This window comes from Oncorhynchus gorbuscha, linkage group LG11 (genome assembly GCF_021184085.1).
Source record: "Oncorhynchus gorbuscha isolate QuinsamMale2020 ecotype Even-year linkage group LG11, OgorEven_v1.0, whole genome shotgun sequence".
NCBI classification, from domain to species: Eukaryota; Metazoa; Chordata; class Actinopteri; order Salmoniformes; family Salmonidae; genus Oncorhynchus; species Oncorhynchus gorbuscha.
Genome location: NC_060183.1, coordinates 51,228,610 through 51,256,386, shown reverse-complemented (window position 1 = coordinate 51,256,386; position 27,777 = coordinate 51,228,610). Strand labels below are relative to the sequence as shown.

The following is a 27,777-nucleotide window of genomic DNA, read 5'->3' as shown; positions in this document are numbered from 1 at the left end:
TTATGCAGACAATCTGGAATTTTCATGGCATTAATATTTCTCATAAAAACTAGGAGAAGCATTTAATCTCTCGTCAACACTCAATCAGGAAATACTGTATGTGCAGTTATAGGCATGTTGCTCTGTTTTGAGCCAGCTGCAGCTTTGCTAGGTGTTTCTTTGCTGCACTTGACCGTACTACCAGACAGTAATCAAGATGGGACAAGACCAGAGCCTGAACAACTAGTACAGTTGTGTCATAACTCCTGTGACGATCTGAAGGATCAGGTTACAGTGGGTCTGCTCTGTAGAGCAGAGAGGGAGAGCGGGAAGTCGGCTGTTTTATGGTCGGTATCTCTTAAAGTGTACATTATCCAGCTGTCAGGTTTACATCTAAATATTGTGAAACGTATGTGATTAAACATGAAACAACTTGTGAAAATATGTAATGTGATATGAAAATATGGGTTTTTATATAAAGTTAAACAAATCATTGGCCACGCCCACGTGAGCATAGACATTACGTTGGCGTCATGGACCGCCTTTTCCTACGGAGTATAAAACTACTTCCAACTAAATGTACATTAAGTCAGAGAACGCTGGGATGGAGTCCCCACATTGGAATGGCTACAATTCTATATACCATTAGACCAGAAAATATGGAGCCGAGGCTACATGTTGACATGGTTAAGAACTACATCTCTATAGACCATTAGACCAGAAAATATGGAGCTGAGGCTACATGTTGACATGGTTAAGAACTACATGTTGACATGGTTAAGAACTACAACTCTATAGACCATTAGACCAGAAAATATGGAGCCGAGGCTACATGTTGACATGGTTAAGAACTACAACTCTATAGACCATTAGACCAGAAAATATGGAGCCGAGGCTACATGTTGACATGGTTAAGAACTACAACTCTATAGACCACGGAGACCAGACAGCTGTAGTTTTGGCTACACGGCTTGAAATGGTTCAACTTTGAGACTATCGATCACTGCAGAATAAGAGTAAACCCTAGACGTATAATTACTAGTCTACAGCTGGAAATGACGTAAGTGTAGTAGGAGAATACCGACAATACCGGCATCTATTCTATGCAACAACCATCTGTATGCCTGACGTATCCATTATGAACACAACCAGAGACTTTCTGCCGATTGACTCTTCAGCAGACGGACGGGCGACCACAGGGAGAGACAACAAGACATACACTCGTAAATATGTAAATTGCAATTTATTTTTGAATGAGCGGTCGTTCATGTAAAGTATTAGCAATTTCTATGAGTGTTGTTATTAGCTATAAGTTTCCCGCTCTTGAGCATCCCACAACCCCTTTCCTTTGTCTACTAAGCCATCATACTGGTTTAGCCCACTAGGGACTTATAAATGCATTGTGTTAGTAACCAATATCTACCGTTAGTTTGTTATGTATTTTGTATGTTGCTGATTCATCATTTAGGCTAGGGTTTGTGCAGATATCCAAGGGTTTGCGACGTTCAGTAATGAGAACTGATGAGGTAGTAATGATACATTAATAGAAGACTAATCAATCAATAAGATGTGAAAATATCTGAAGAGTTGATTCGGGAAATAGAGACTCTATAAACATTTTCTCATGGTGACCCAACTTCCTAGTTATTTAAAGTTTACATGACTAGTTTAATCACATAGTAATAATTACACATAGAGAAAATAACAGTCTTCACATTTAATGATAGTCACAGACACAACATTATGGTGCCCCTTGTGAGGAGTCTAAGATAGAATGAGGTCTTCATGATTGAATTAAGTATATATATTAATTGTAAAAACATTTTACTGTACAAACAGACTGCGTTAGATATGATACGAATAGAGCCCATAGTAGTTGCCCCGGTGTCGCGTATCTGATGACGTCAGGGTGTCTTAGGAGTTGGAGAAGGCCAGCATCCCAGAGTCGCCTCTTCACTGTTGACGTTGAGACTGGTGTTTTGCGGGTACCATTTAATAAAGCTGCCAGTTGAGGACTTGTGAGGCATCTGTTTCTCAAACTAAATACTCTGATGTACTTGTCCTCTTGCTCAGCTGTGCACCAGGGCCTCCCACTCCTCTTTCTATTCTGGTTAGGGACAGTTTGTGCTGTTCTGTGAAGGGAGTAGTATACAGCGTTGTACGAGATCTTCAGTTTCTTGCTAATTTCATGCATGGAATAGACTTCATTTCTCAGAACAAGAATAGACTGACGAGTTTCAGAAGAAAGTTCTTTGTTTCGGGCCATTTTGAGCCTGTAATTGAACCCACAAATGCTGATGCTCCAGATATTCAACTAGTCTAAAGAAAGCCAGTTGTATTGCTTCTTTAATCAGAACAACAGTTTTCAGCTGTGCTAACAGAATTGCAAACGGGTTTTCTAAAAACTATAAAAAATATTCCAGCTACAATAGTCAGTTACAACATTAACAATGTCAACACTTTATTTCCGATCAATTTGATGTTATTTAAATGTACAGAAAATTGGCTTTTCTTTCAAAAACAAGGAGATTTCTAAGTGACCCCTAACCCCCCCCCCGAATTGTCATAACGTGGTATGTAGGATGTTATGTAACAAAATGTGGCTGTAATGTAACAAAACCTTACCAAAATATTGATTTCCTTGTCATTTTCATGTCAGAGAAGGTGTAACCCACTTTTCAAACTTGTGTTTTATTATTGTGTTTTGTTAGCAGAAAGGGCCTTCATTTATAGTTTCTGACAGACACCGACAGCTCAAGAACAGTAGTTCCCATCTTACACAAGCTTTTGTGACACAGCAGACAATGTTGTCTGCCTTCTCCTCAGTGTGTGAGAGACATTCAATATCCCTCGCCTTGACAGTACAGTACTGATGAAGTTATTCAATCTGTCTTTACAAAGGAACACTACAAGTTGGATCTTGAAATGTAAATAACGTTACTGGTTACTGCATCCACAGTTTTAAGGCAAACCGACAGCCCAGCAGTGTTTAATCGCAGGGATTTCCTGTGCAGGGCCATTTCTGAGATAGCATGCAGGTAGTCACTGGGGTATTGTATCCAATTTACCTGAGTGCTGGTCGATGATTCAAAAACTAAAGCCCATTCTGATCAATACAGGGGTTAACCAAAGTGATGCGTGTTATCTATTCCTCTCCTCCTCTCGCTCTCACTCTCTCACTCTCGTATTCTCTTTTCCTTTTGTATCGCTCGCTCTATCTTTGTCCCTTAATTCTCTACACCTCTATTGTCAGTCACTATCTTATTCTCTCTCACTGGTCCCATTGTCCATTTCTCTCCACTGTTTCTATGTTGTCCACCGGAATTAGGATTTCCAAAACCCTGAGAGGTACAACCTCTCGATTCAGCATATTTTCTCTCCCCTCTGACGTCAATTGTAGCATAGTGACAAGTCATCACCTTTCTCCTGAGAACCCAATCTCCATATATTCCTCCGTCTCCCCAGCTAAGATCCACTACCAACCTGCTCTACCCATTCAGAGAGAACACCTCACACAGAACATGCCTGTTGGGCACTTGATGAAGTTTGTCATCACCTACCAGATGGTCAGTAACACACACACACACACACACACACACACACACACACACACACACACACACACACACACACACACACACACACACACACACACACACACACACACACACACACACACACACACACACACACACACACACACACACACACACACACACACACACACACACACACACACACACACACACACACACACAGTCAATAACACCATTTATTAACACCTTTGGCTCATAAGAGACTTGACACACATTGATAATAACAAGGCTTTTCTCATATAATGTTCAAAATATATCCTCAGTGTGTACTGTATATGAACATGATTTGTTAAAAACAAAATGTTAGTCTAAAATAAATGTGAGATAATCTTTTTTTTATAGTGGAGATCAAGTTTATAAATTGCCTGGCTGGAATGATAAGACAGTAGATTGCACAATCAGATGGAACTGTGTAAATAGCATTTTAACTTAATAGATTTAGCAGGTTATAACTTGTGGGATAGACACCAGCTGGAATGCGGTTTTAACCAATCGGCATTCAGGATTAGAACCACCCGTTGTATAATATAATAATAATATACACGGTGGGATCTCTTGGGCACCTGTAAACATAGAGGGAATATCAACAATAAGGTCAACACATAACTACAGTGGGGAGAAAAAGTATTTGATACACTGCCGATTTTGCAGGTTTTACTTACAAAGCATGTAGAGGTGTGTAATTTGTATCATAGTTACACTTCAACTGTGAGAAACGGTATCTAAAACAAAAATCCAGAAAATCACATTGTATGATTTTTAAGTAATGAATTTGCATTTTATTGCATGACATAAGTATAAACCAGAACTTAATATTTGGGACAGAAACCTTTGTTTGCAATTACAGAGATCATACGTTTCCTGTAGTTCTTGACCAGGTTTGCACACACTGCAGCAGAGATTTTGGCCAACTCCTCCATACAGACCTTCTCCAGATCCTTCCCAGCTATCGCTGGGAAATACGGACTTTCAGCTCCCTCCAAAGATTTTCTATTGGGTTCAGGTCTGGAGACTGGCTAGGCCACTCCAGGACCTTGAGATGCTTCTTACACAAACACACAGCCAGTTTCCCCCAGTTGCCCTGGCTGTGTGTTTCGGGTCGTTGTCATGCTGGAAGACCCAGCCACAACCCATCTTCAATGCTCTTACTGAGGGAAGGAGGATGTTTGCCAAGATCTCGCGATACATGGCCCCATCCATCCTCCCCTCAATACGGTGCAGTCGTTCTGTCCCCTTTGCAGAAAAGCATCCCCAAAGAATGATGTTTCCACCCCCATGCTTCACTGCTGGGATGGTGTTCTTGGGGTTGTACTCATCCTTCTTCTTCCTCCAAACACAGCGAGTGGAGTTTAGACCAAAAAGCTATATTTTTGTCTCATCAGACCACATGACCTTCTCCCATTCCTCCTCTGGATCATCCAGATGGTCATTGGCAAACTTCAGACGGGCCTGGACATGCGCAGGCTTGAGCAGGGAGACCTTGCGTGCGCTGCAGGATTTTAATCCATGACGGCGTAGTGTGTTACTAATGGTTTTCTTTGAAACTGTGGTCCCAGCTATCTTCAGGTCATTGACCAGGTCCTGCTGTGTAGTTCTGGGCTGATCCGACACCTTCCTCATGATCATTGATGCCGCACGAGGTGAGATCTTGCATGAAGCCCCAGACCGAGGGTGATTGACCGTCATCTTGAACTTCTTTCATTTACTAATAATTGCGCCAACAGTTGCCTTCTCACCAAGCTGCTTGCCTATTGTCCTGTAGCCCATCCCAGCCTTGTGCAGGTCTACAATTTTACCCCTGATGTCCTTACACAGCTCTCTGATCTTGGTCATTGTGGAGAGGTTGGAATCTGTTTGATTGAGTGTGTGGACAGGTGTCTTTTATACAGGTAACAAGTTCAAAGAGTTAATACAGGTAATGAGTGGAGAACAAGAGGGATTGTCATGCAGGTGAAAGAGGACCCAAAAGCGACTTAACAGAAACAGAGTTTATTCAAGTCCAAACAGAAAACGACAAATCCTGAATCCTTAACAGGAAATGTCCAAACAGGGAATAACAGAAATCCTCTAGTCTGTAGAGGGGAATAACAGGAGAAGCGGCCACAGACTGCAGGTCGCTTCGGGTAGGCGCAGGCCGTAGCTGACAGAGACACCTGCTCACACGCAGCATCTGATGAAGGCAAAAACACGACAGGACAGGGCGATACACAATCACAGCACGGTGAATTCTAAACAAGGAACCGACAGGACAGGAACGGAACACAAAGGAAGAAATAGGGACTCTAATCAGGGGAAAGGATCGGGAACAGGTGTGGGAAGACTAAATGATGATTAGGGGAATAGGAACAGCTGGGAGCAGGAACGGAACGATAGAGAGAAGAGAGAGCGAGAGAGTGAGAGAGGGAGGGGGAGAGAGAGGGATAGAAAGAGGGAAAGAACCTAATAAGACCAGCAGAGGGAAACGAATAGAATGGGGAGCACAGGGACAAGACATGATAATAAATGACAAACATGACAGGGATTCTTAAAGAAAAACTAACAGGTCTGTGAGAGCCGGAATTCTTACTGGTTGGTAGGTGATCAAATACTTATGTAATGCAATAAAATACTAATGAATTACTTAAAAATCATACCATGTAATTTTCTGGATTTTTGTTTTCGATTCCGTCTCTCACAGTTGAAGTGTATCTATGATAAAAATTACAGACCTCTACATGCTTTGTAAGTAGGAAACCTGTAAAATCAGCAGTGTATCAAATACTTGTTTTCCCCACTGTATATTGTCAGTATCCATTTTACAGTGCCTTCAGAAAGTATTCACACCCATTTACTTTTTTCCACATTTTGTTGTTTTTCAAAGTGAGATTAAAATTGATTTAATTGTCACTTTTTGTCAACGATCTACACAGAATTCTTTGTAATGTGAAAAATGTATTCTTTAAAAAATCTTCAAGCTCTGTCAAGTTGTTTGTTGATCATTGCGAGACAGCCATTTTCAAGTCTTGCCATAGATTTTCAAGCCAATTTGAGACAAAACTGTAACTAGGCCACTCAGGAACATTCAATGTTGTCTTGTTAAGCAACTCCAATGTATATTTGGCCTTGTGTTTTAGGTTATTGTCTTACTGAAAGGTGAATTTATCTCCGAGCCTCTGTTGGAAAGCAGACTGAACCAACTTTTCCTCTAGGATTTTTCCTGTGCTGTGTAACAATTTTGAAAAACATAATTCAACTTTTATATTGTGGGTATTTGTGTGTAGGCCAGTGTAAAACAAAATCTCCATTTAAATCATTTTAAATTCATGCTGTAACATGACAAATGTGGAAAAAGAACCACGCTGAAGGTAAAACACTCTGACAGGATTTGAACAAAGTAAGGATAGAGATTGACTTGAATTTTGAATATTAGATTCAGTGATGTGCTGCATCTATTACATTTTTGTTGTGTTTCGCGCTAAGATGTCATAAAGTGTGAACTTTGCTATGATCATGAGTGTGGTTTTACACAGTCATTTAAAACAGCACAATCTCTTCTAAATAGATGGAAGTTCATCCCAACAAGCATAACACATTTACAATCCACTAATTTTGGAAACCGCAGACCTCAAGTGTACTATTAGCTAGTGCATCGGGGGCGATCTGTGTGTGGTAAGTGCATCTAGCTCATCCAGCTGTCGTTCCCTCTCTCTCTCTCGCTCTCGCTCGCTCTCGCTCGCTCTCCTCTTCTCTTCTCTCTCTGCTGCAGGCGTTCTGGCGTGAGAAGGGTTTCTCGGGAGAGATAGTGGCACGACCCTCTGCAGAGTGTCCCTTGAGTGTCACTTTTGACGGCACCAGTCCCAGTGGGAGTGCTGCTCTCGTGGGCTTCATCTCCGGCGTGCAGGCCTACGATTGGAGCTCCAGAGAGGTAACCAGGATGGAGAGATAGATGGAATGGATGGAGTGATACGAGGCATATGACGGAGACACGGGGAAGACAGCATAGACAATATGTGGAGTACACTCTCCCTGAACACGGCCCCGGGGGTCAGAGTTTCTATGAAGCGTAGATCATGTTATTAAAGAATGGATATTGTTGAACTGTGAATAACCTAGCAAACGAGGCCCATGTTTTCACCCTGTTTGAACCCAGAGGCATCTATTGGATCATTACCCGACGGCTTCATTATTTTATTAAACATCCGGCTCGTTACATAACACCACCAACAGCTACAGAGATACAGTACAGAGCAAAACGGGGACACACATCACCTTACTGTAGACTACCTGTCACCAAATACATACCAGATAGATGATCGAGAATGAGAGAAAAAAAACAGTTCCACTCCACTGGTAAATGTGTGTGAGATATTTTCACACAGTTTGTGATAGAAAAAGCAAATCGACAGATAAAGTGATCCCTTTCACACAGTCCTGTGTTATCAGCTTCAAATGGCAGCAGGTGAAAGACATGTGGAGAGGGAAAGAGAAAAAGAACGTGGGGAAATAGAGAAGGTGTAAATGGGTATCATTTGGCTGAAGAGTATTGGGAAGGGTGCTTACTGGCAGAGTGTGGTAAATGGTGTTGTCACCCTTTTACAGTATATGGGCCAACATGAGTGGCTCCATATCCATTTAAAAAATGTCAGTAGTGTTGAAGTGTTCACTTCAACTTTTGGGCTAAATACAAGCTGCTACCTATTTTCAGCCCTGAAATTTGAAGTGGTACACCTGGCTGCATCTCTGCTCTCAAGTGAACTATCAAATGGCAAGGCTCAATCTATTTCTTGTTGTGTCATCCTTGAGCCCCAAAACAAAGAGCACACAAAACACTCAAATTGGTATTCTTTCAAAGACGTATTATGAAAAGAGAAAATACAAAACAGATTGCACGCCAGTCCATCTGTGATGATAAGCAGAAGAATAAACAAAACTGCATATCAGTGGGATTCTACAAATCAAATAGAATCAGTCCAAGAGAAAATAGGTTCCCATGTGATTAATCATGTTTTCTCAACTTACAATCTGCTCAATCAAATTTATTTGTAAAGCCCTTCTTACGTCAGCTGATGTCACAAATTGCTGTACAGAAACCCAAAGTGCTGTACAGAAACCCAGCTTAAAACCCCAAACAACAAGCAATGCAGAAGCATGGTGGGTAGAAAAACTCCCTAGAAAGGCCAGAACCTAGGAAGAAACCTAGAGAGGAACCAGGCTATGAGGGGTGGCCAGTCCTCTTTTGGCTATGCCGGGTGGAGATTATAACAGAACATGGCCAAGATGTTCAAATGTTCATAGAAGACCAGCATGGTCAAATAATAATAATCACAGTGGTTGTAGAGGGTGCAACAGGTCAGCACCTCAGGAGTAAATGTCAGTTGGCTTTTCATAGCTGATCATTCAGAGTATCTCTACCGCTTCTGCTGTCTCTAGAGAGTTGAAATCAGCAGGTCTGGGACAGGTAGAACGTCCGGTGAACAGGTCAGAGTTCCATAGCCGCAGGCAGAACAGTTGAAACTGAAGCAGCAGCACGGCCAGGTGAACTGTGGACAGCAAGGAGTCACAAGGCCAGGTAGCCCTGAGGCATGGTCCTAGGGCTCAGCTCCTCAGAGAGATATATATATATATATATATATAATTAGAGAGAGAGCATACTTAAATTCACACAGGACACCGGATAAGACAGGAGAAATACTTCAAATTAAACAGCCTGACCTTAGCCCCCGACACATAAACTACTGCAGCATAATTACTGGAGGCTGAGACAGGAGGGGTCAGGGGACACTGTGGCCCCATCCGACGATACATCCGGACAGGGCCAAACAGGCAGCATATAACCCCACCCACTTTTCCAAAACACAGCCCCCACATCACCAGAGGGATATCTTCAACCACCAACTTACCATCCTCAGACAAGGCCGAGTATGGCCCACAAAGATCTCCGCCACGGCATAAAACAAGGATGGGGCACCAACCCGGACAGGAAGATCATGTCAGTGACTTAACCCACTCAAGTGACGCACCCATCCTAGGGACGGCATGGAAGAGCAGCAGTAAGCCAGTGACTCAGCCCCTGTAATAGGCGTCAGAGAATAAGTCAGAGTCAGAGAATCCCAGTGGAGAGAGGGGAACCTGCTAGGCAGAGACAGCAAGGCCTGTTCGTTGTTCCAGTTCCTTTCTGTTCACCTTCACTCTCCTGGGCCAGACTATACTCAAACCTTTGACCTACAGTGCCTTGCGAAAGTATTTGGCCCCCTTGAACTTTGCGACCTTTTGCCACATTTCAGGCTTCAAACATAAAGATATAAAACTGTATTTTTTTGTGAAGAATCAACAACAAGTGGGACACATTCATGAAGTGGAACGACATTTATTGGATATTTCAAACTTTTTTAACAAATCAAAAACTGAAAAATTTGGCGTGCAAAATTATCCAGCCCCCTTAAGTTAATACTTTGTAGCGCCACCTTTTGCTGCGATTACAGCTGTAAGTCGCTTGGGGTATGTCTCTATCAGTTTTGCACATCGAGAGACTGACATTTTTTCCCATTCCTCCTTGCAAAACAGCTCGAGCTCAGTGAGGTTGGATGGAGAGCATTTGTGAACAGCAGTTTTCAGTTCTTTCCACATATTCTCGATTGGATTCAGGTCTGGACTTTGACTTGGCCATTCTAACACCTGGATATGTTTATTTTTGAACCATTCCATTGTAGATTTTGCTTTATGTTTTGGATCATTGTCTTGTTGGAAGACAAAGCTCCGTCCCAGTCTCAGGTCTTTTGCAGACTCCATCAGGTTTTCTTCCAGAATGGTCCTGTATTTGGCTCCATCCATCTTCCCATCAATTTTAATCATCTTCCCTGTCCCTGCTGAAGAAAAGCAGGCCCAAACCATGATGCTGCCACCACCACGTTTGACAGTGGGGATGGGGTGTTCAGGGTGATGAGCTGTGTTGTTTTTACGCCAAACATAACATTTTGCATTGTTGCCAAAAAGTTCAATTTTGGTTTCATCTGACCAGAGCACCTTCTTCCACATGTTTGGTGTGTCTCCCAGGTGGCTTGTGGCAAACTTTAAACAACACTTTTTATGGATATCTTTTAGAAATGGCTTTCTTCTTGACACTCTTCCATAAAGGCCAGATTTGTGCAATATATGACTGATTGTTGTCCTATGGACAGATTCTCCCACCTCAGCTGTAGATCTCTGCAGTTCATCCAGAGTGATCATGGGCCTCTTGGCTGCATCTCTGATCAGTCTTCTCCTTGTATGAGCTGAAAGTTTAGAGGGACGGCCAGGTCTTGGTAGATTTGCAGTGGTCTGATACTCCTTCCATTTCAATATTATCGCTTGCACAGTGCTCCTTGGGATGTTTAAAGCTCGGGAAATCTTTTTGTATCCAAATCCGGCTTTACACTTCTTCACAACAGTATCCCGGACCTGCCTGGTGTGTTCCTTGTTCTTCATGATGCTCTTTGCAATTTTAACGGACCTCTGAGACTATCACAGTGCAGGTGCATTTATACAGAGACTTGATTACACACAGGTGGATTGTATTTATCATCCTTAGTCATTTAGGTCAACATTGGATCATTCAGAGATCCTCACTGAACTTCTGGAGAGAGTTTGCTGCACTGAAAGTAAAGGGGCTGAATAATTTTCCACACCCAATTTTTCAGTTTTTGATTTGTTCAAAAAGTTTGAAATATCCAATAAATGTCATTCCACTTCATGATTGTGTCCCACTTGTTGTTGATTCTTCACAAAAAAATACAGTTTTATATCTTTATGTTTGAAGCCTGAAATGTGGCAAAAGGTCGAAAAGTTCAAGGGGGCCGAATACTTTCGCAAGGCACTGTACTGAAGAGATGAGTCTTCAATAAATACTTAAAGGTTCTTGTGACCGTAGCGTACGTGTAGGTATGCACGGCAGGACCAAATCGGAAAGATAGGTAGGAGCAAGCACATGTAATGCTTTGTAGGTTAGCAGTAAAACCTTGAAATCAACCCTTGCCTTAACAGGAAGCCAGTGTAGGGAGGGTAGCACTGGAGTAATATGATACATTTTTGGGTACTAGTCAAGATTCTAACAGCCGTGTTTTGCGCTACCTGAAGTTTATTTAGTGCTTTATCCGGGTAGCCGGAAAGTAGAGCATTACAGTAGTCTAACCTAGAAGTGACAAAAGCATGGATTACTTTTTCTGCATAATCTTTGGACATAATTCTTTTCTGATTTTTGCAATGTTACATATATGGAAAAAAGCTGTCCTTGAAACATTCTTGATATGTTCGTCAAAAGAGAGATCAGGGTCCAGAGTAACGCTGAGGTCCTTCACAGTTTTATTTGAGACGACTGTACAACCATCAAGATTAATTGTCAGATTCAACAGTAGATCTCTTTGTATCTTGGGACCTAGAACAAGCATATCTTTTGTCTGAGTTTAAAAGTAGAATATTTGCCACCATCCACTTCCTTATGTCTGAATCACAGGCTTCCAGGCAGGGCAATTTTGGGGCTTCACCTTGTTTCATCGAAATGTACAGCTGTGTGTCGTCCGCATAGCAGTGAAAGATAACATTATGTTTCCGAATGACATCCCCAAGAGGTAAAATATATAGTGAAAACAATAGTGGTCCTAAAACAGAGCCTTGAGGAACACTGAAATGTACAGTTGATTTGTCAGAGGACAAACCATCCACAGAGACAAACAGATATCTTTCCGACAGATAAGATCTAAACCAGACCAGAAGTTGTCCGTGTAGACCAATTTTGGTTTCCAATCCCTCCAAAAGAATGTGGTGATCGATGGTATCAAAAGCAGCACTAGGTTCTAGGAGCTCTAGGACAGATGCAGAGCCTCGGTCTGACGCCATTAAAAGATAATTTGCCACCTTCACAAGTGCAGTCTCAGTGCTATTATGGAGTCTAAAACCAGACTGAAGCGTTTCGTATACATTGTTTTTATTCAGGAAGGCAATGAGCTGTGGGAGAGGAATGGGAGATTCGATATAGGCCGATAGTTTTGTTAATATTTTCTGGGTCAAGGTTTGGCTTTTTCAAGAGAGGGTTTATTACTCCCACTTTTAGTGAGTTTGGTACATATCCGGTGGATAGAGAGCCGTTTATTATGTTCAACATAGGAGGGCCAAGCACAGGAAGCAGCTCTTTCAGTAGTTTAGTTGGAATAGGGTCCAGTATGTAGATTGAAGGTTTAGAGGCCATGATGATTTTCATCAATGTGTCAAGAGATATAGTACTAAAAACTTGAGTGTCTCCCTTGATCCTAGGTCCTGGCAGAGTTGTGCAGACTCAGGACAACTGAGCTTTGGAGGAATACGCAGATTTAAAGAGGATTCCGTAATTTGCTTTCTAATGATCATGATCTTTTCCTCAAAGAAGTTCATGAATTTATCACTGCTGAAGTGAAAGCAATCCTCTCTTTGGGAATGCTGCTTTTTAGTTATCTTTGCGACAGTTTCAAAAATACATTTTGGATTGTTCTTATGGTCCTCAATTAAGTTAGGATGATCGAGCAGCAGTGAGGGCTCTTCAATACTGCATGGTACTGTCTTTCCAAGCTAGTTGGAAGACTTCCAGTTTGGGGTAGCGCCATTTCCTTTCCAATTTTCTGGAAGCTTTGCTTCAGAGCTCGGGTATTTTCTGTATACCAGGGAGCTAGTTTCTTATGAGAAATGGTTTTAGTTTTTAGGGTTGCGACAGCATCTAGGGCATTGTGCAAGGTTAAATTGTGTTCCTCAGTTAGGTGGTTAACCGATTTTTGTACTCTGATGTCCGTTGGTAGGTGGAGGGAGTCTGTAAAGGCATCTAGGAATATTCGGGTTGTCCTAGAATTTATTGCATGACTTTTGATGATCCTTGGGGTCTGATCAGATTATTTGTTGCGATTGCAAACATAATAAATGTGGGTTCAATAGTCCAGGATTATGAGGAAGAACATTAAGATCCACAACATTTATTCCACTGGATAAAACCAGGTCCAGAGTATGACTGTGGCAGTGAGTAGGTCTGGTCCATGATGGCTCCGAAAGCCTTTTGGAGTGGGTCTGTGAACTTTTCCATGTGAATATTAAAGTCACCAAAAATGTGAATATTATCTTCCATGACTACAAAGTCCGATAGGAATTCAGGGAACTCAGTGAGGAACACTGTATATGGCCCAGGAGGCCTGTAAACAGTAAACAGCTATGAAAAGTGATTGAGTAGGTTGCATAGATTTCATGACTAGAAGCTCAAAAGACGAAAAATTTTTTTGTTTGTTGGTAAATTGACATTTGCTATTGTAAATGTTAGCAACACCTCTGCCTTTGCAGCATGCACGTGGGATATGGTCACTAGTGTAACCAGGAGGTGAGGCCAATCACATCAAGATTATGATCAGTGATTAGTTAATTGACTATAACTGCCTTGGAAGTGAGGGATCTAACATTAAGTAGCCCTATTTTGAGATGTGAGGTATCACAATCTCTTTCAATAACGGCAGGAATGGAGTAGGTCTTTATTCCAGTGAGATTGCTAAGGTGAACACCGCCATGTTTAGTTTTGCCCAACCTAGGTCGAGGCACAGACACGGTCTCAATGGGAATAGCTGAGCTGACTACACTGACTGTGCTAGTGGCAGACTTCACTAAGCTGGCAGGCTGGCTAACAGCCTGCTGCCTGGCCTGCATGCACCCTATCTCATTGTTGATCTAGGGGAGTTAGAGCCCTGTCTATGTTCATAGATAAGATGAGTGCACCCCTCCAGCTAGGATGGAGTCTGTCACTCCTCAACAGGCCAGGCTTGGTCCTGTTTGTGGGCGAGTCCTAGAAAGAGGGCCAATTATCTACAAATTCTATCTTTTGGGAGGGGCAGAAAACAGTTTTCAACCAGTGATTGAGTTGTGAGACTGCTGTTGAGCTCATCACTCCCCCTAACTGGGAAGGATCCAGAGACAATTACTCGATGCCGACACATCTTTCTAGCTGAAGCTATGTTGCACTTGGTGACCTCTGACTGTTTCATCCTAACATTGTTGGTGCCGATGTCGATAACAATACCCCTATACTCTCTACACTCGCCAGTTTTAGCTTTAGCCAGCACCATCTTCAGTTTAGCCTTTACGTCGGTAGCCCTACCCTTGGTAAACAGTGTATGATCGCAGGATGATTCATTTTAAGTCTAATACTGCGGGTAATGGAGTCTCCAATGACTAGGGTTTTCAATTTGTCAGAGCTCATGGTTGGAGGCTTCGGCATCTCAGACCCCGTAACGGGAGGAGTAGACACCAGAGAAGGCTCGGCCTCTGACTCTGACTCGCTGCTTAATGGGGAGAACCGGTTGAAAGTTTCTGTTGGCTGAATAAGCGACACCGGTGTAGCTTACCTACAGCATTTCCTTTCAGAAGCCATGAGAAAATTGTCAAGCTGCAGGGACTGTGCGAGGGGATTTATACTACTATCTTTTTATCTTTCCTACACTTAAATTACCATTGCCTAACGATTGCGTCTGAAGCTGGGCTTGCAGCACAGCTATCCTCTCCATAAGGCAATCGTTTTCCTGTATATTATGAGTACAGTGACTGCAATTAGAAGGCATCATGTTAATGTTACTACTTAGCTTGAGCTGGTGGAGGTCCTGACATACCACATCCAGATAAAGCATCCGGAGTGAAAAAGTTGAATGAAAAAAGTTGAGTGAGGGAAAAACTCAAACTAAAAATATAAACGGTAATTAAAAAGTAAAAACCGTGAAGTTGGCAGGTAGCAAAGTAAGGTTTGCAACAAAACGCACATCAGCACGTAAACAGGTGAAACAGATCAGGGCTGATTTTACGTTTGATACTGGAGCTCGGAGGCACGCGTTGAAGTCGCTAAGATTTCAGCACGGACATGTTGGACTTGAGCCTTGATCTTTCATTTCTTAGATAGTGAACATTCATACCGTAGTAGAAGGCTAGTTAATTCATTATGGACACTGAACTATTCATGACCTGTTGCTCCTAAAGTGTATAGTCATAAAAAAAACATGAATCAGGGTTAAAAAGCAGAGGAGACATGTTAACTGTCTGAAGTAACCCCAAGTTTAAACCTATATAATGATACGTTATACCGTATGTCATGAAATGGAGTTTTAGAGGAATACTATAATCTGGCAACGTCTGTCCCTCTGTGCTGTGTTGAACGTGGACTTGTGGCACTCTGGTCTCCACACTCTGTCTCTCCTACTATAACTCAACCAGAGACATGAGGCATTCACATCGATAGTCCACCAGCGGACCTCAGCTTGAAGGGGCTTCATATATTGCATTCATATTTTAACAGGCCAAGCATATTTCTGTGCATGATGAGTGAATTCAAAGCTTCAGGATTAAGACTCTCATTTCTCCTCCTGTTCAGCTGAGCGAGAGGAGGGATGCTGTCATTCTCAGCCTGGTGAAATACCTGGGAGAGGAGGCTGCTAGCTACATCCACTATGAGGAGAAAGTAAGTGTCTAATTGGCCTAGATATAAATGTCATAGAATGTCAAGCCTGAATAGGACAGTCATACTTGAATGTTGGGTCTTAGTGGCTGCATAACCCCCTAAACCTCTTTGTATTTAATAATATGCCTAGTATGATATTCTTTATATAGTTAGAAATAGCTTTGGTTTAAAGACACTGGGAAACTTTGGGACTGTGTTGGATGAGCAGTAGACTGGAGCCTCTCCACTAAACCCACTGTTCCGTCTGCTATCATGGTCCCTGGCTAGTAACTGCCTCAACAACTGCACACTGGTTTTTCTCATAATATCTCTCCAGCAAGAACATTTGAGCAGCATGAAGTGCAAGGGTCAATTGCTTCCCTGGGACTAGTCGGTCTTGTAGGGAAGTAGAAAACACACATATCGCTTGTCGCCGTGACACAACACACTACCAAGATTGACAAACGAGCACATTGGCCTGACAGATGTTGTCTGTTACAATATGTTAGCATTCTGCTCCCTGGGCGGATTTTCATGCGCTTAAGCTTTGAGTGGTGAGGAAGAATTGCCTCTGAGGAATCCAGGGCTAGGAAGGGCATGAGGGGGTGATGATTTTCCCTGCTTGACTAGTTACGAGACTCTGGAGGGAGAAACAATATAGAGAGATGGATATCAACAAGTAGGAGATACAGTGACGACTGAGAGAGGAAGTGAGTGGACAGATGGATTCACACACAACACAGGGGGACTATTAGTGCTTCATTTGAGCCGGATCCTGTTGGAAAAGGATCCGGCACCTCTCAGATTTGACTTAGTTCGTTCCGTCACCGGATCCAGTATCTCTCGCAGCAAGATTGATTCATTATTTCACTGTTCGTACTGTAGAAAAAAGCGTGGGAATCCTCCTATCCTGCCACACTGATTCCAGACCTGCTCTCTTATTTGTAGACATAGAGTTTATGGGGAGGGCCGGTGGGGTAAGTAACTGACTCTGGCACAGGTCTTGTCTTGGTAGTGATGGTCAGCTAATGAAGAGGTCCCTACGTAATCGTGTCACGTAGCTAGGCTAGTCATCTCACTACTGAAGTTGAAATGTGGGAAAGACAAATAAAACAAATCACCACCGGCGCCTCCACTCATGCAAAATTCAAAGCTGGGCTGTACAGCGACAGGCCCGCTAATGGGGGAAATCGACTGTAGGGAGTTAAATGGACTTGACATGGGGAGAGTCATTGTGGGAGGTTTTAAAAGCTAAGGTAGGAACATCTTTTTCCTTTACAAACTTATTCTGTACTGTGAAATTAATATGGATATTGTCACGTAGGCAGGAGGCCTATATATTCTCATACAGTATGTGTGTTCTTCTGTCGTCTACATTGATTTATTGTAGTTGAAGTTCTATTCAGATATTGTGATATTTGTTCTACCGCTACATTGATGTCTGGAAAATGATATGAAATTCAAGTCTTGTAAGCCCTACAGCTGAGTATGTGTGCATATGGCAGGTGTTCTGATGTATGTTGCTGTACATTAATGTCTTGAAAATGTCGCTTATCAGAAATTCTGACTTGTGTAAGCACCATAGCTTTACTGGAGTACGTGGGCATGTTATAGAGTATAGCCTACCATGGCGGGTGTTCTGCAGTGACGTCGAAATTGCTTTGAATTAATCAGCTGTCTGTTTCACACCCATAGATAGTAGGCTGTTGGCTCCAGATAACCCCCATCTCATGCTCACTATGGGGTCTGGGATCTCCCGATTTACAAATGCAAGTCGCTCTGGATAAGAGCGTCTGCTAAATGACTTAAATGTAAATGTAAATGTAAATGAAGTACCAGGGAATATGACATACCTGGGTAACCTAGAAGAGGTGTGGTGCGTTGAGACATCATTTTACAGAGAAAAAGCTGTGTAATTTTACAGAGAAAAAACACAAACCTTGTTACCTTATCTCTGGTTTTCAGTAATTTATTAATTTCAACATGCGAGCACATTAAACACATTAACATAAAAACTGTTGTGTTGTATGTAGTGAACAGAGAAGCCTGTGTTTGTGTGTTGTTGTGGTAAATAGAGACGTGTTGTTGTCTCTAGGACTGTACTGTATGTTCTAGATGTGTGTTCTAGATGTGCTCTGCTGTGTGTTGTGTTGCAGGACTGTGAGTTCCAGATGTGCTCCGCTGGTTGTTGTGTTGCAGGACTGTGTGTTCCAGATGTGCTCCGCTGGTCGTTGTGTTGCAGGACTGTGTGTTCCAGATGTACTTAGCTGGTCGTTGTGTTGCAGGACTGTGTGTTGCAGATGTACTCCGCTGGTCGTTGTGTTGCAGGACTGTGTGTTCCAGATGTACTCCGCTGGTCGTTGTGTTGCAGGACTGTGTGTTCCAGATGTACTCCGCTGGTCATTGTGTTGCAGGACTGTGTGTTCCAGATGTGCTCCGCTGGTCGTTGTGTTGCAGGACTGTGTTTTCCAGATGTGCTCCGCTGGTCGTTGTGTTGCAGGACTGTGTTTTCCAGATGTGCTCTGCTCTGTGTTGTCAGGACTGTGTGTTCCAGATGTGCTCCGCTGGTCGTTGTGTTGCAGGACTGTGTTTTCCAGATGTGCTCTGGTCTGTGTTGTCAGGACTGTGTGTTCCAGATGTACTCCGCTGGTCGTTGTGTTGCAGGACTGTGTGTTCCAGATGTGCTCTGCTGGTCGTTGTGTTGCAGGACTGTGTTTTCCAGATGTGCTCTGCTCTGTGTTGTCAGGACTGTGTGTTCCAGATGTACTCCGCTGGTCGTTGTGTTGCAGGACTGTGTGTTCCAGATGTGCTCCGCTGGTCGTTGTGTTGCAGGACTGTGTTTTCCAGATGTGCTCCGCTGGTCGTTGTGTTGCAGGACTGTGTTTTCCAGATGTGCTCCGCTGGTCGTTGTGTTGCAGGACTGTGTTTTCCAGATGTGCTCCGCTGGTCGTTGTGTTGCAGGACTGTGTTTTCCAGATGTGCTCCGCTGGTCGTTGTGTTGCAGGACTGTGTTGTCCAGATGTGCTCCGCTGGTCGTTGTGTTGCAGGACTGTGTTTTCCAGATGTGCTCCGCTGGTCGTTGTGTTGCAGGACTGTGTTTTCCAGATGTGCTCTGCTCTGTGTTGTCAGGACTGGGCCTTGGAGGAGTACAGCGGGGGTTGTCCTGTTAATGTCATGGCACCGGGGCTGCTGACATATTACCACCCCAGCCTCTGCACGCCCTGTGGCAGGTAATAAACCCTGCTAAGCTGCTACTGTTCTAAACCTCTCCTCTAGTCCCCTCCATCCCTCCTCTTCATCGGCACCATCCTACCTGCACGTAACGCCACTGACATATCTACCCTGTCTATATTTACCAACGACCGCTATTGTACCCCGCTCTTTCACCACCCACATCTTGTCTATGCTCTTTCCTTCCACTATAACACACTCTCACACACACACACACACACAATCAGCCTCTGTAACCACCGTATGGCCCCATAACAAATCCGCACCAGCACCAGCTAACCCCTGAGCAACGACCTGAACTAACATAAAGGAGAACAATATGAGTGATTACTTCTTCACTATGAGACATTCATCGAGGTCCAAGGAAAATGGATGTGGGGTCGGAGGGGACATCACTTTCTTGGGAAGACGGTCACATAATGAATTTGCAATGGCTTGTTAGGAGACGCACACAGCTGAACGGATGCTCATCCATGGACAAGAGAGATGGAGAGAGAAAAGGACGGAAAGAGGGGAAGAGAGGGGGAAAGAGTTAGGGAGATAGTGAAAGAGGGATGGAGAGAGAGGGAAAGATAGATGTAGAGAGAAAGAGCACACATGAAAAAAGACTACCGTTTTACTCTAGAATAGTACAGTATTTACTTTAGAATTCTATAGTAAACTGTAGTATACTGTAGAATATTATACTACACACTGTAATATCCCTCGATCGTGTGTAGTACTTATTATAGAATGCTGTAGTATACGACACTAAATACTACAGTATTATCTGAAAAGAAACACTAGTCCGCAAAAACACAACACTTTTTAAACTATATTAAATACTACGGTATACAATTTACATACAGTCCATTCAGAAAGTTTTCAGACTCTTGACATTGTCCACAGTTTGTTACGCTGCAGCCTTATCCTTATTTTCCCCTCATCAATATACACACAAAACCAATAATGACAAAGCAAAAACATGTTTTTAGAAATGTTTGCAAATTCATAAAAAATGTCAAACTGTAAAATCACATTTACATAAGTATAATGACCTGTTACTTAGTACTTTGTTGAAGCACCTTTGGCAGCAATTACGGCCTTGATTCTTCTTGGGTATGACGCTACAAGCTTGACCCAAGGCCCTTCTCCCCTGACTGCTCAGTTTGCCGGGTGAAAGAGTCTTGATCGTTACAAACTTTTTCCATTTAAGAAAGATGGAGGCCACTGTGTTCTTGGGGACCATCAAAGCTGCAGCCAGTTTTGGTACCCTTCCCCAGATCTGTGCCTCGACACAATCCTGTCTCAGGGCTCGGCTTGGTTTTTGCTCTGACATGCACTGTCAACTCTGGGACCTTATATTAACAGGTGTGTTCCAGATCATGTCCAATCAATTGAATTTACCACAGGTGGACTCCAATCATGTTGTAGAAACATCTCATTGGAAACAGGATGGACCTGAGCTTTGAGTCAAAAAAGCAAAGGGTCTGAATACTTATTTCTGTTTATTCTTTTTATTTTTAATACATTTGCAAACATTTCTAAAAACCTGTTTTCACTTTGTCATTATGGGGTATTTTGTGTAGATTGATTCGGATTTTTAATTTTTAATCAATTTTAGAGTAAGGCTGTAACATATCATAATGTGAAAAAAGTCAAGGGGTCTGAATATTTTCCGAATGCACTATATGCAAGCAGCAATACCCATATAGAACACAACAGAATCAGTGGATTACCCAAACCTCCCATATCTCTCATCCAGACCCACGAGGTGCTTTAAGATCACTGCAGGATCACCAGCAGCATACCACCCTGCATCCTTCTGCTGGCTTGCTTCTGAAGCTAAGCAGGGTTGGGCCTGGTTAGTCCCTAGATGGGAGACCAGAAGCTTTTGGAGTTCCAGTAGGAGGAATTCTTTACTCTGATCTAAAAAAATGTCCCAATGCCCCAGGGCAGTGATTTGGGACATTGCCCTGTGTAGGGTGCTGTCTATTCCCCAGGATGTTGCTGTAAATAAGAATGGGTGCTCAGTCAACTTACCTGGATAAATAATTAGAGGAGATTTTAAATTATGTAAGAAGATTTTTAAATTATGTAAGAAACTGTAATGACTTTAAAGAGCTCCCCAATGAATGGAAGCCCTAACCAGAGGATGTTCACTGTTTGTTATTGTGCTGAACAAACTCTTGTTCTACCCTTCATTATAACTCTGTGTCTGCTGAGGATGAACAGCCCAACACACAAACATCCTCCGCTCACATGTAAGTGATCTGTATTTATATCTATATTTATATCGGAAGAGAGAGAGACCCATTCAGTTGGTGAAAAGCACTGTGGGTAAAGTGACCCAGGTGTTCAGGCATAAGTCAGCCTGCACATCCATAATGCATGCAGAGTAAACATGTTTCTGCTGGAACATCTGGATAGTGTTTTTATTCAAAGATGTTGAGAGTCATTTTTTTTGTTTTCTCTTCAGAGTCATGTAATAGTATCTAATCACATTTTAGATCAGATTGTTCTACAACAGGCTTTATGCTACAGGCTCTCTATTAGCAAATCATCTCAATCAGAAGTAAATAACACGTTGTCCTCTTTGAAGCATATTCTAAGTGCAGGTGTCATTTCTCATTAACTTTCACTCTGATGTCACAGATAATCACCCCCGCTTGTTTCAGGATTGTACTCTCATCGTTGAAATCTGTTCCTATTTAGCATTGGCAAGCAATGAAATAAGCATGGTAAACATTTCAGTGTGAAGACAGCTGGCAGGGAGTGATAACTGTGAATGCAGATGATTCCATAATCTACATCCAAAGCCAGTGTGCTCACTGACATTCTAGATAATGAATTATAGTCTTACCAGAATGGGGGATTAATAATAAACTGGTCTTAAATACATCTATAACTAAAAGCATTGTAGCTACACTATATATACAAATGTATGTGGACACCCCTTCAAATTAGTGGATTTGGCTTATTCAGCCACACCTGTTGCTGGCTGGTGTATGAAATTGAGCACACAGTCATGCAATCTCCATAGACAAACATTGGCAGTAGAATAGCCTTACGGAAGAGATCAGTGAATTTTAACGTGGCGCGGTCAAAGGATGCTACCTTTCCAACAAGTCAGTGTGTCAAATTTCTGCCCTGATAGAGCTGTTCCTGTCAACTGTAAGTGCTGTTATTGGGAGGTGGAAAACGTCTAGGAGCAACAACGGCTCAGCTGCAAAGTTTTAGGCCACACAAGCTCACAGAACGGGTTCCGGCAAGTGCTGAAGCGCGTTGTGCGTAAAAATTAGTCTGTCTTCTGTTGCATCATTGACTACCGAGTTCCAAACTGCCTCTGGAAGCAACATCAGCACGATAACTGTTAGTTCGGGAGCTTCATGAAATGGGTTTCCAGCTGCACACAAGCCTAAGATCATCATGCACAATGCCAAGCATCTGCTGGAGTGGTATAAAGCTCGCCACCATTCGACTCTGGAGTGATGAATCACGCTTCACCATCAAACAGTCCGACGGACGAATCTGGGTTTGGTGAATGCCAGGAGAATGCTACCTGCCCCAATGCATAGTGCCAACTGTAAAGTTTGGTGGAGGAGGATTAATGGTCTGGGGCTGTTTTTCATGGTTCGGGCTAGGCCCCTTAGTTCCAGTGAAGAGAGATCTTAACGCTACAGCATACAATGACATTCTTAGCCATTCTGTGCCTCCAACGTTGTGGCAACAGATTGGGGAAGGCCCTATGCTGTTTCAGCATGACAATGCCCTCGTGCACAAAGTGAGTTCCATACAGAAATGGTTTGTCGAGAACGGTGTGGCAGAACTTCACTTGCCTGCACAGAGCCCTGACCTTAACCCCATCAAACACCTTTGGGAGGAATTGGAATGCCGACTGCGAGCCAGGCCTAATTGGCCAACGTCAGTGCCGACCTCCCTAATGCTCTTGTGGCTGAAAGGAAGCAAGTTCCCACAGCAATGTTCCAACATCTAGTGGAAAGTCTTCCCAGAAGAGTGGATTCTGTTATAGCAGCAAAGGGGGACCCAACTCCATATTAATGCCTATGATTTTGTAATGAGATGTTTGACGAGCAGGTGTCCACATACTTTTGCTAATGTAGTGTATTTGGTTCAAGACATTCTCTAAGACCTCAGCCTTAACTGGAGTTGTGCATAAAGGGTGTGACCATTGAGACAGGTGAGGACATTAAACTCTTAGGTATAACATTTGGTGGTCAATTATCATGCTCAACTCATATTGTCAATGTTGTTGTGAAGATGGGGAGGGGTATTTCTGTTATAAACAATATATATATATGTGACACAAAAATCAACTATACTAGTTTTTCAGGCTCTGGTCTTGTCCCATCTTGATTACTGTCCAGTAATATGGTCTGGTGCAGCAAATAAATACCAAGAAAAGCTGAATCTGGCTCAAAAGAGAGCAACATGGCTTTAACTGCACATACAGAACTAAGGTCAACAACATGCATGCCAGTGTTTCCTGATTGAGGGTTGACGAGAGATTAACTGCTTCTCTTCTAGTTTTTATGATACATATTTACTGTGATGAAAATTCCAGATTGTATGCATAATCAAATAACATTAATCTCAGACACCCATACATACTGTACGCCCAAGACATGCCACCAGAGGTCTCTTCACAGTCCCCAAGTCCAAGATTCACGACAACGCACAGTATTATATAGAGCCGTGATCGCATGGAACTCCCTTCTAAATCCTTGTATCATCACGCACCAGCGACTCCTGTGGCGGGCCGGGCGCAGTGCGCGCTAACCAAGGTGGCCAGGTGCACACTGTTTCCTCCAACACATTGGTGCGGCTGGCTTCGGGTTGGATGCGCGCTGTGTTAAGAAGCAGTGCGGCTTGGTTGGTTGTGTATCAGAGGACGCGTGACTTTCAACCTTCGTCTCTCCCGAGCCCGTACGGGAGTTGTGGCGATGAGACAAGATAGTAGCTACTAAACAATTGGATTCCACGAAATTGGGGAGAAAAACGGGTCAAATATATATATATATATATATATATATATATATATATATATATATATATATGTAATGGAACGGCAGGGACTGTGAGGGGACACACACACTAACACAACATTATTTTGGGGGGGTTGTAGTGTTTGTATTATTGTTACATTTTTCTGTTGTATTGTTCGTATATTGTTGTATTTTAAATTTGTATGTGACTGTCCTTCTATCAGTGTTTTGTTACTTGTCAAGTTTTGTGTTTTTTTTGTGGATCCCAGGAAGAATAGCTGCTGCTCCTGCAAAAGTCAATGGGGATCTAAATAAACAAATAAAATGAACTCTCCTTCCCAGGATCCACTGGGCCGGCACAGAGACGGCCACCCAGTGGTGTGGCTATATGGATGGGGCAATTCAGTCAGGTCAGAGGGCAGCCCTAGAAGTCCTAGCCAGGCTGTGCCCTTTCACCCTGACCCAGGAGGAGCAGGAGGCTGTGCAGGCTGCCCAGAACCAGAACCATGAGTCTGGATCATGGCAACACATACCTTCCACATCCCATCTCCGCAGGGCTCTGATCCTCACCACGCTCATCATGGCCACTGCTGTACTATTGGCTCAGCCACAGCTCTGCCGAGACTGGATTGGACAGGCTCGGCAGGTAGTGCTACGAAGGTTTGCTTTGTGGTAATAGAATATGCTGTTGTGTTGGAAAAACATCCACTTGACAGGGAAATGCCTCCGCTCACAGATATCTAAAGATGTTAAATATGATTGAATTATCTGTGACATACAGTATGGTTAACACCGTTTGCCTGGTGGACATTTTTCATTTAAAGAAATGTAATGCTTGTACAGTGGAATGTGGTGGTGGGTGGGGGTGAGACTATACAGAAAAAAAAGTTTACTTTGGACTGCATTGTACTGTAAGTAAATTCAATTATATGTAAAGGGTTTTATATGTGAACATTCCCTACAGTCGTATTAAGTCATACAGTGCCGTCAGAAATTGTTTTCACAGCCTTGACTTTATCCACATTTTGTTGTGTTACAAAGTTGGATTAAAATGGATTTAATTGTATTTTTTGGTCAACGATCGACACAAAAAACTCTAATGTCAAAGTAGAAGAAAAATTCTAAAATGTAAAAAAAGTGTAAAATGAAAATAAATGAAAATATGAATATGAAAATAACACAGATACAGTGGGGCAAAAAAGTATTTAGTCAGCCACCAATTGTACAAGTTCTCCCACTTAAAAAGATGAGAGAGGCCTGTCATTTTCATCATAGGTACACTTCAACTATGACAGACAGAATGAGAAACAAAATACAGAAAATCACATTGTAGGATTTTTAATGAATTTATTTGCAAATTATGGTGGAAAATAAGTATTTGGTCACCTACAAACAAGCAAGATTTCTGACTCTCACAGACCTGTAACTTCTTCTTTAAGAGGCTCCTCTGTCCTCCACTCGTTACCTGTATTAATGGCACCTGTTTGAACTTGTTATCAGTATAAAAGACACCTGTCCACAACCTCAAACAGTCACACTCCAAACTCCACTATGGCCAAGACCAAAGAGCTGTCAAAGGCCACCAGAAACAAAATTGTAGACCTGCACCAGGTTGGGAAGACTGAATCTGCAATAGGTAAGCAGCTTGGTTTGAAGAAATCAACTGTGGGAGCAATTATTAGGAAATGGAAGACATACAAGACCAGTAGTAATCTCCCTCGATCTGGGGCTCCACGCAAGATCTCACCCCGCGGGGTCAAAATGATCACAAGAACGGTGAGCAAAAATCCCAGAACCATACAGGGGGACCTAGTGAATGACCTGCAGAGAGCTGGGACCAAAGTAACAAAGCCTACCATCAGTAACACACTACGCCGCCAGGGACTCAAATCCTGCAGTGCCAGACGTGTCCTCCTGCTTAAGCCAGTACATGTCCAGGCCCGTCTGAAGTTTGCTAGAGAGCATTTGGATGATCCAGAAGAAGATTGGGAGAATGTCATATGGTCAGATGAAACCAAAATATAACTTTTTGGTAAAAACTCAACTCGTCGTGTTTGGAGGACAAAGAATGCTGAGTTGCATCCAAAGAACACCCTACCTCCTGTGAAGCATGGGGGTGGAAACATCATGCTTTGGGGCTGTTTTTCTGTAAAGGGACCAGGACGACTGATCCGTGTAAAGGAAAGAATGAATGGGGCCATGTATCGTGAGATTTTTAGTGAAAACCTTCGATCAGCAAGGGCATTGAAGATGAAACATGGCTGGGTCTTTCAGCATGACAATGATCCCAAACACACCGCCCGGGCAACGAAAGAGTGGCTTCGTAAGAAGAATTTCAAGGTCCTGGAGTGGCCGAGCCAGTCTCCAGATCTCAACCCCTTAGAACATCTTTGGAGGGAGTTGAAAGTCCATGTTCTCCAGCAACAGCCCCAAAACATCACTGCTCTAGAGGAGATCTGCATGGAGGAATGGGCCAAAATACCAGAAACAGTGTGTGAAAACCTTGTGAAGACTTACAGAAAACGTTTGACCTCTGTCATTGCCAACAAAGGGTATATAACAAAGTATTAAGATAAACTTTTGTTATTGACCAAATACTTATTTTCCACCATAATTTGCAAATAAATTCATAAAAAATCCTACAATGTGATTTTCTGGATTTGTTTTCTCATTTTGTTTGTCATAGTTGAAGTGTACCTATGATGAAAATGACAGGCCTCTCTCATCTTTTTAAGTGGGATAACTTGCACAATTGGTGGCTGACTAAATACTTTTTTGCCCCACTGTATCTTGATTACATAAGTATTCAATCCCCAATGTCAATACATGTTAGAATCTCCTTTGACTGTGATTAAAGCTGTGAGTCTATCTGGGTAAATATTTGTCCATTATTCTTCAAATTCTTCAAGCTCTGTCACATTGGTTTGATCATTGCTAGACAATCATTTTTACATCTTGCCATAGATTTTCATGTAGATTTAAGTCAAAACTCCAACTCTGCCACTCTGGAACATTCACTGTCTTCTTGGTAAACAACTCCAGTGTAGATTTGGCTTTGTGTTTTAGGTTATTGTCCTGCTGAAAGGGGAATTAATCTCCCAGTGTCTGGTGGAAAGCAGACTGAACCAAGTTTCCCTCTAAGATTTAGCCTCTGCTGTTCCATTGCGTTCATTTTTATATCCTGAAAAACTCCCCAGTCCTTAACAACTACAAGCATATCCATAACATAATGCAGTCACCACTATACTTGAAATATAAAGAGTGGTACTCAGTAATGTGTTGTATTGGCTTGAAAATATAGAGGGCAGTACTCAGTAATTCATTTGTTTAAAAAAATTATCCAAAAACATAATTCCACTTTGACATTATGGGGTAAAAATAAAATAACAAATGCAACATTCAACATTTGATCCATTTTTAATGCAGGCTGTAACACAACACAATTTGAAAAAAGTAAACGGGTGTGAAAACTTTCTGAAGGCACTGCTTATCAAATTATTTCACATTAGCTCTATGCTTTTCAAACAAATAATGTTATACAGTTATC

General features: G+C 42.5%; 1 protein-coding gene across 2 annotated transcripts in view; it reads left to right on the top strand.

Moving 5' to 3' along the window:
• si:ch211-127i16.2 (probable flavin-containing monoamine oxidase A) overlaps nt 1-25,343 on the top strand; it is a 42,266-nt gene extending 16,923 nt beyond the window's left edge. The window contains exons 8-12 of one of the 2 annotated variants that reach the window (XM_046370039.1): nt 3,445-3,545; nt 7,321-7,479; nt 15,949-16,035; nt 19,144-19,244; nt 24,573-25,343. In XM_046370039.1, coding sequence (XP_046225995.1) covers nt 3,445-3,545; nt 7,321-7,479; nt 15,949-16,035; nt 19,144-19,244; nt 24,573-24,906 — 782 coding nt within the window. In that variant the 3' untranslated portion in view covers nt 24,907-25,343. The remainder of the gene's footprint in view (nt 1-3,444; nt 3,546-7,320; nt 7,480-15,948; nt 16,036-19,143; nt 19,245-24,572) is intronic. The other variant, XM_046370040.1, reaches the window with a different exon arrangement.
• The last annotated feature ends 2,434 nt before the right edge of the window (nt 25,344-27,777 follow it).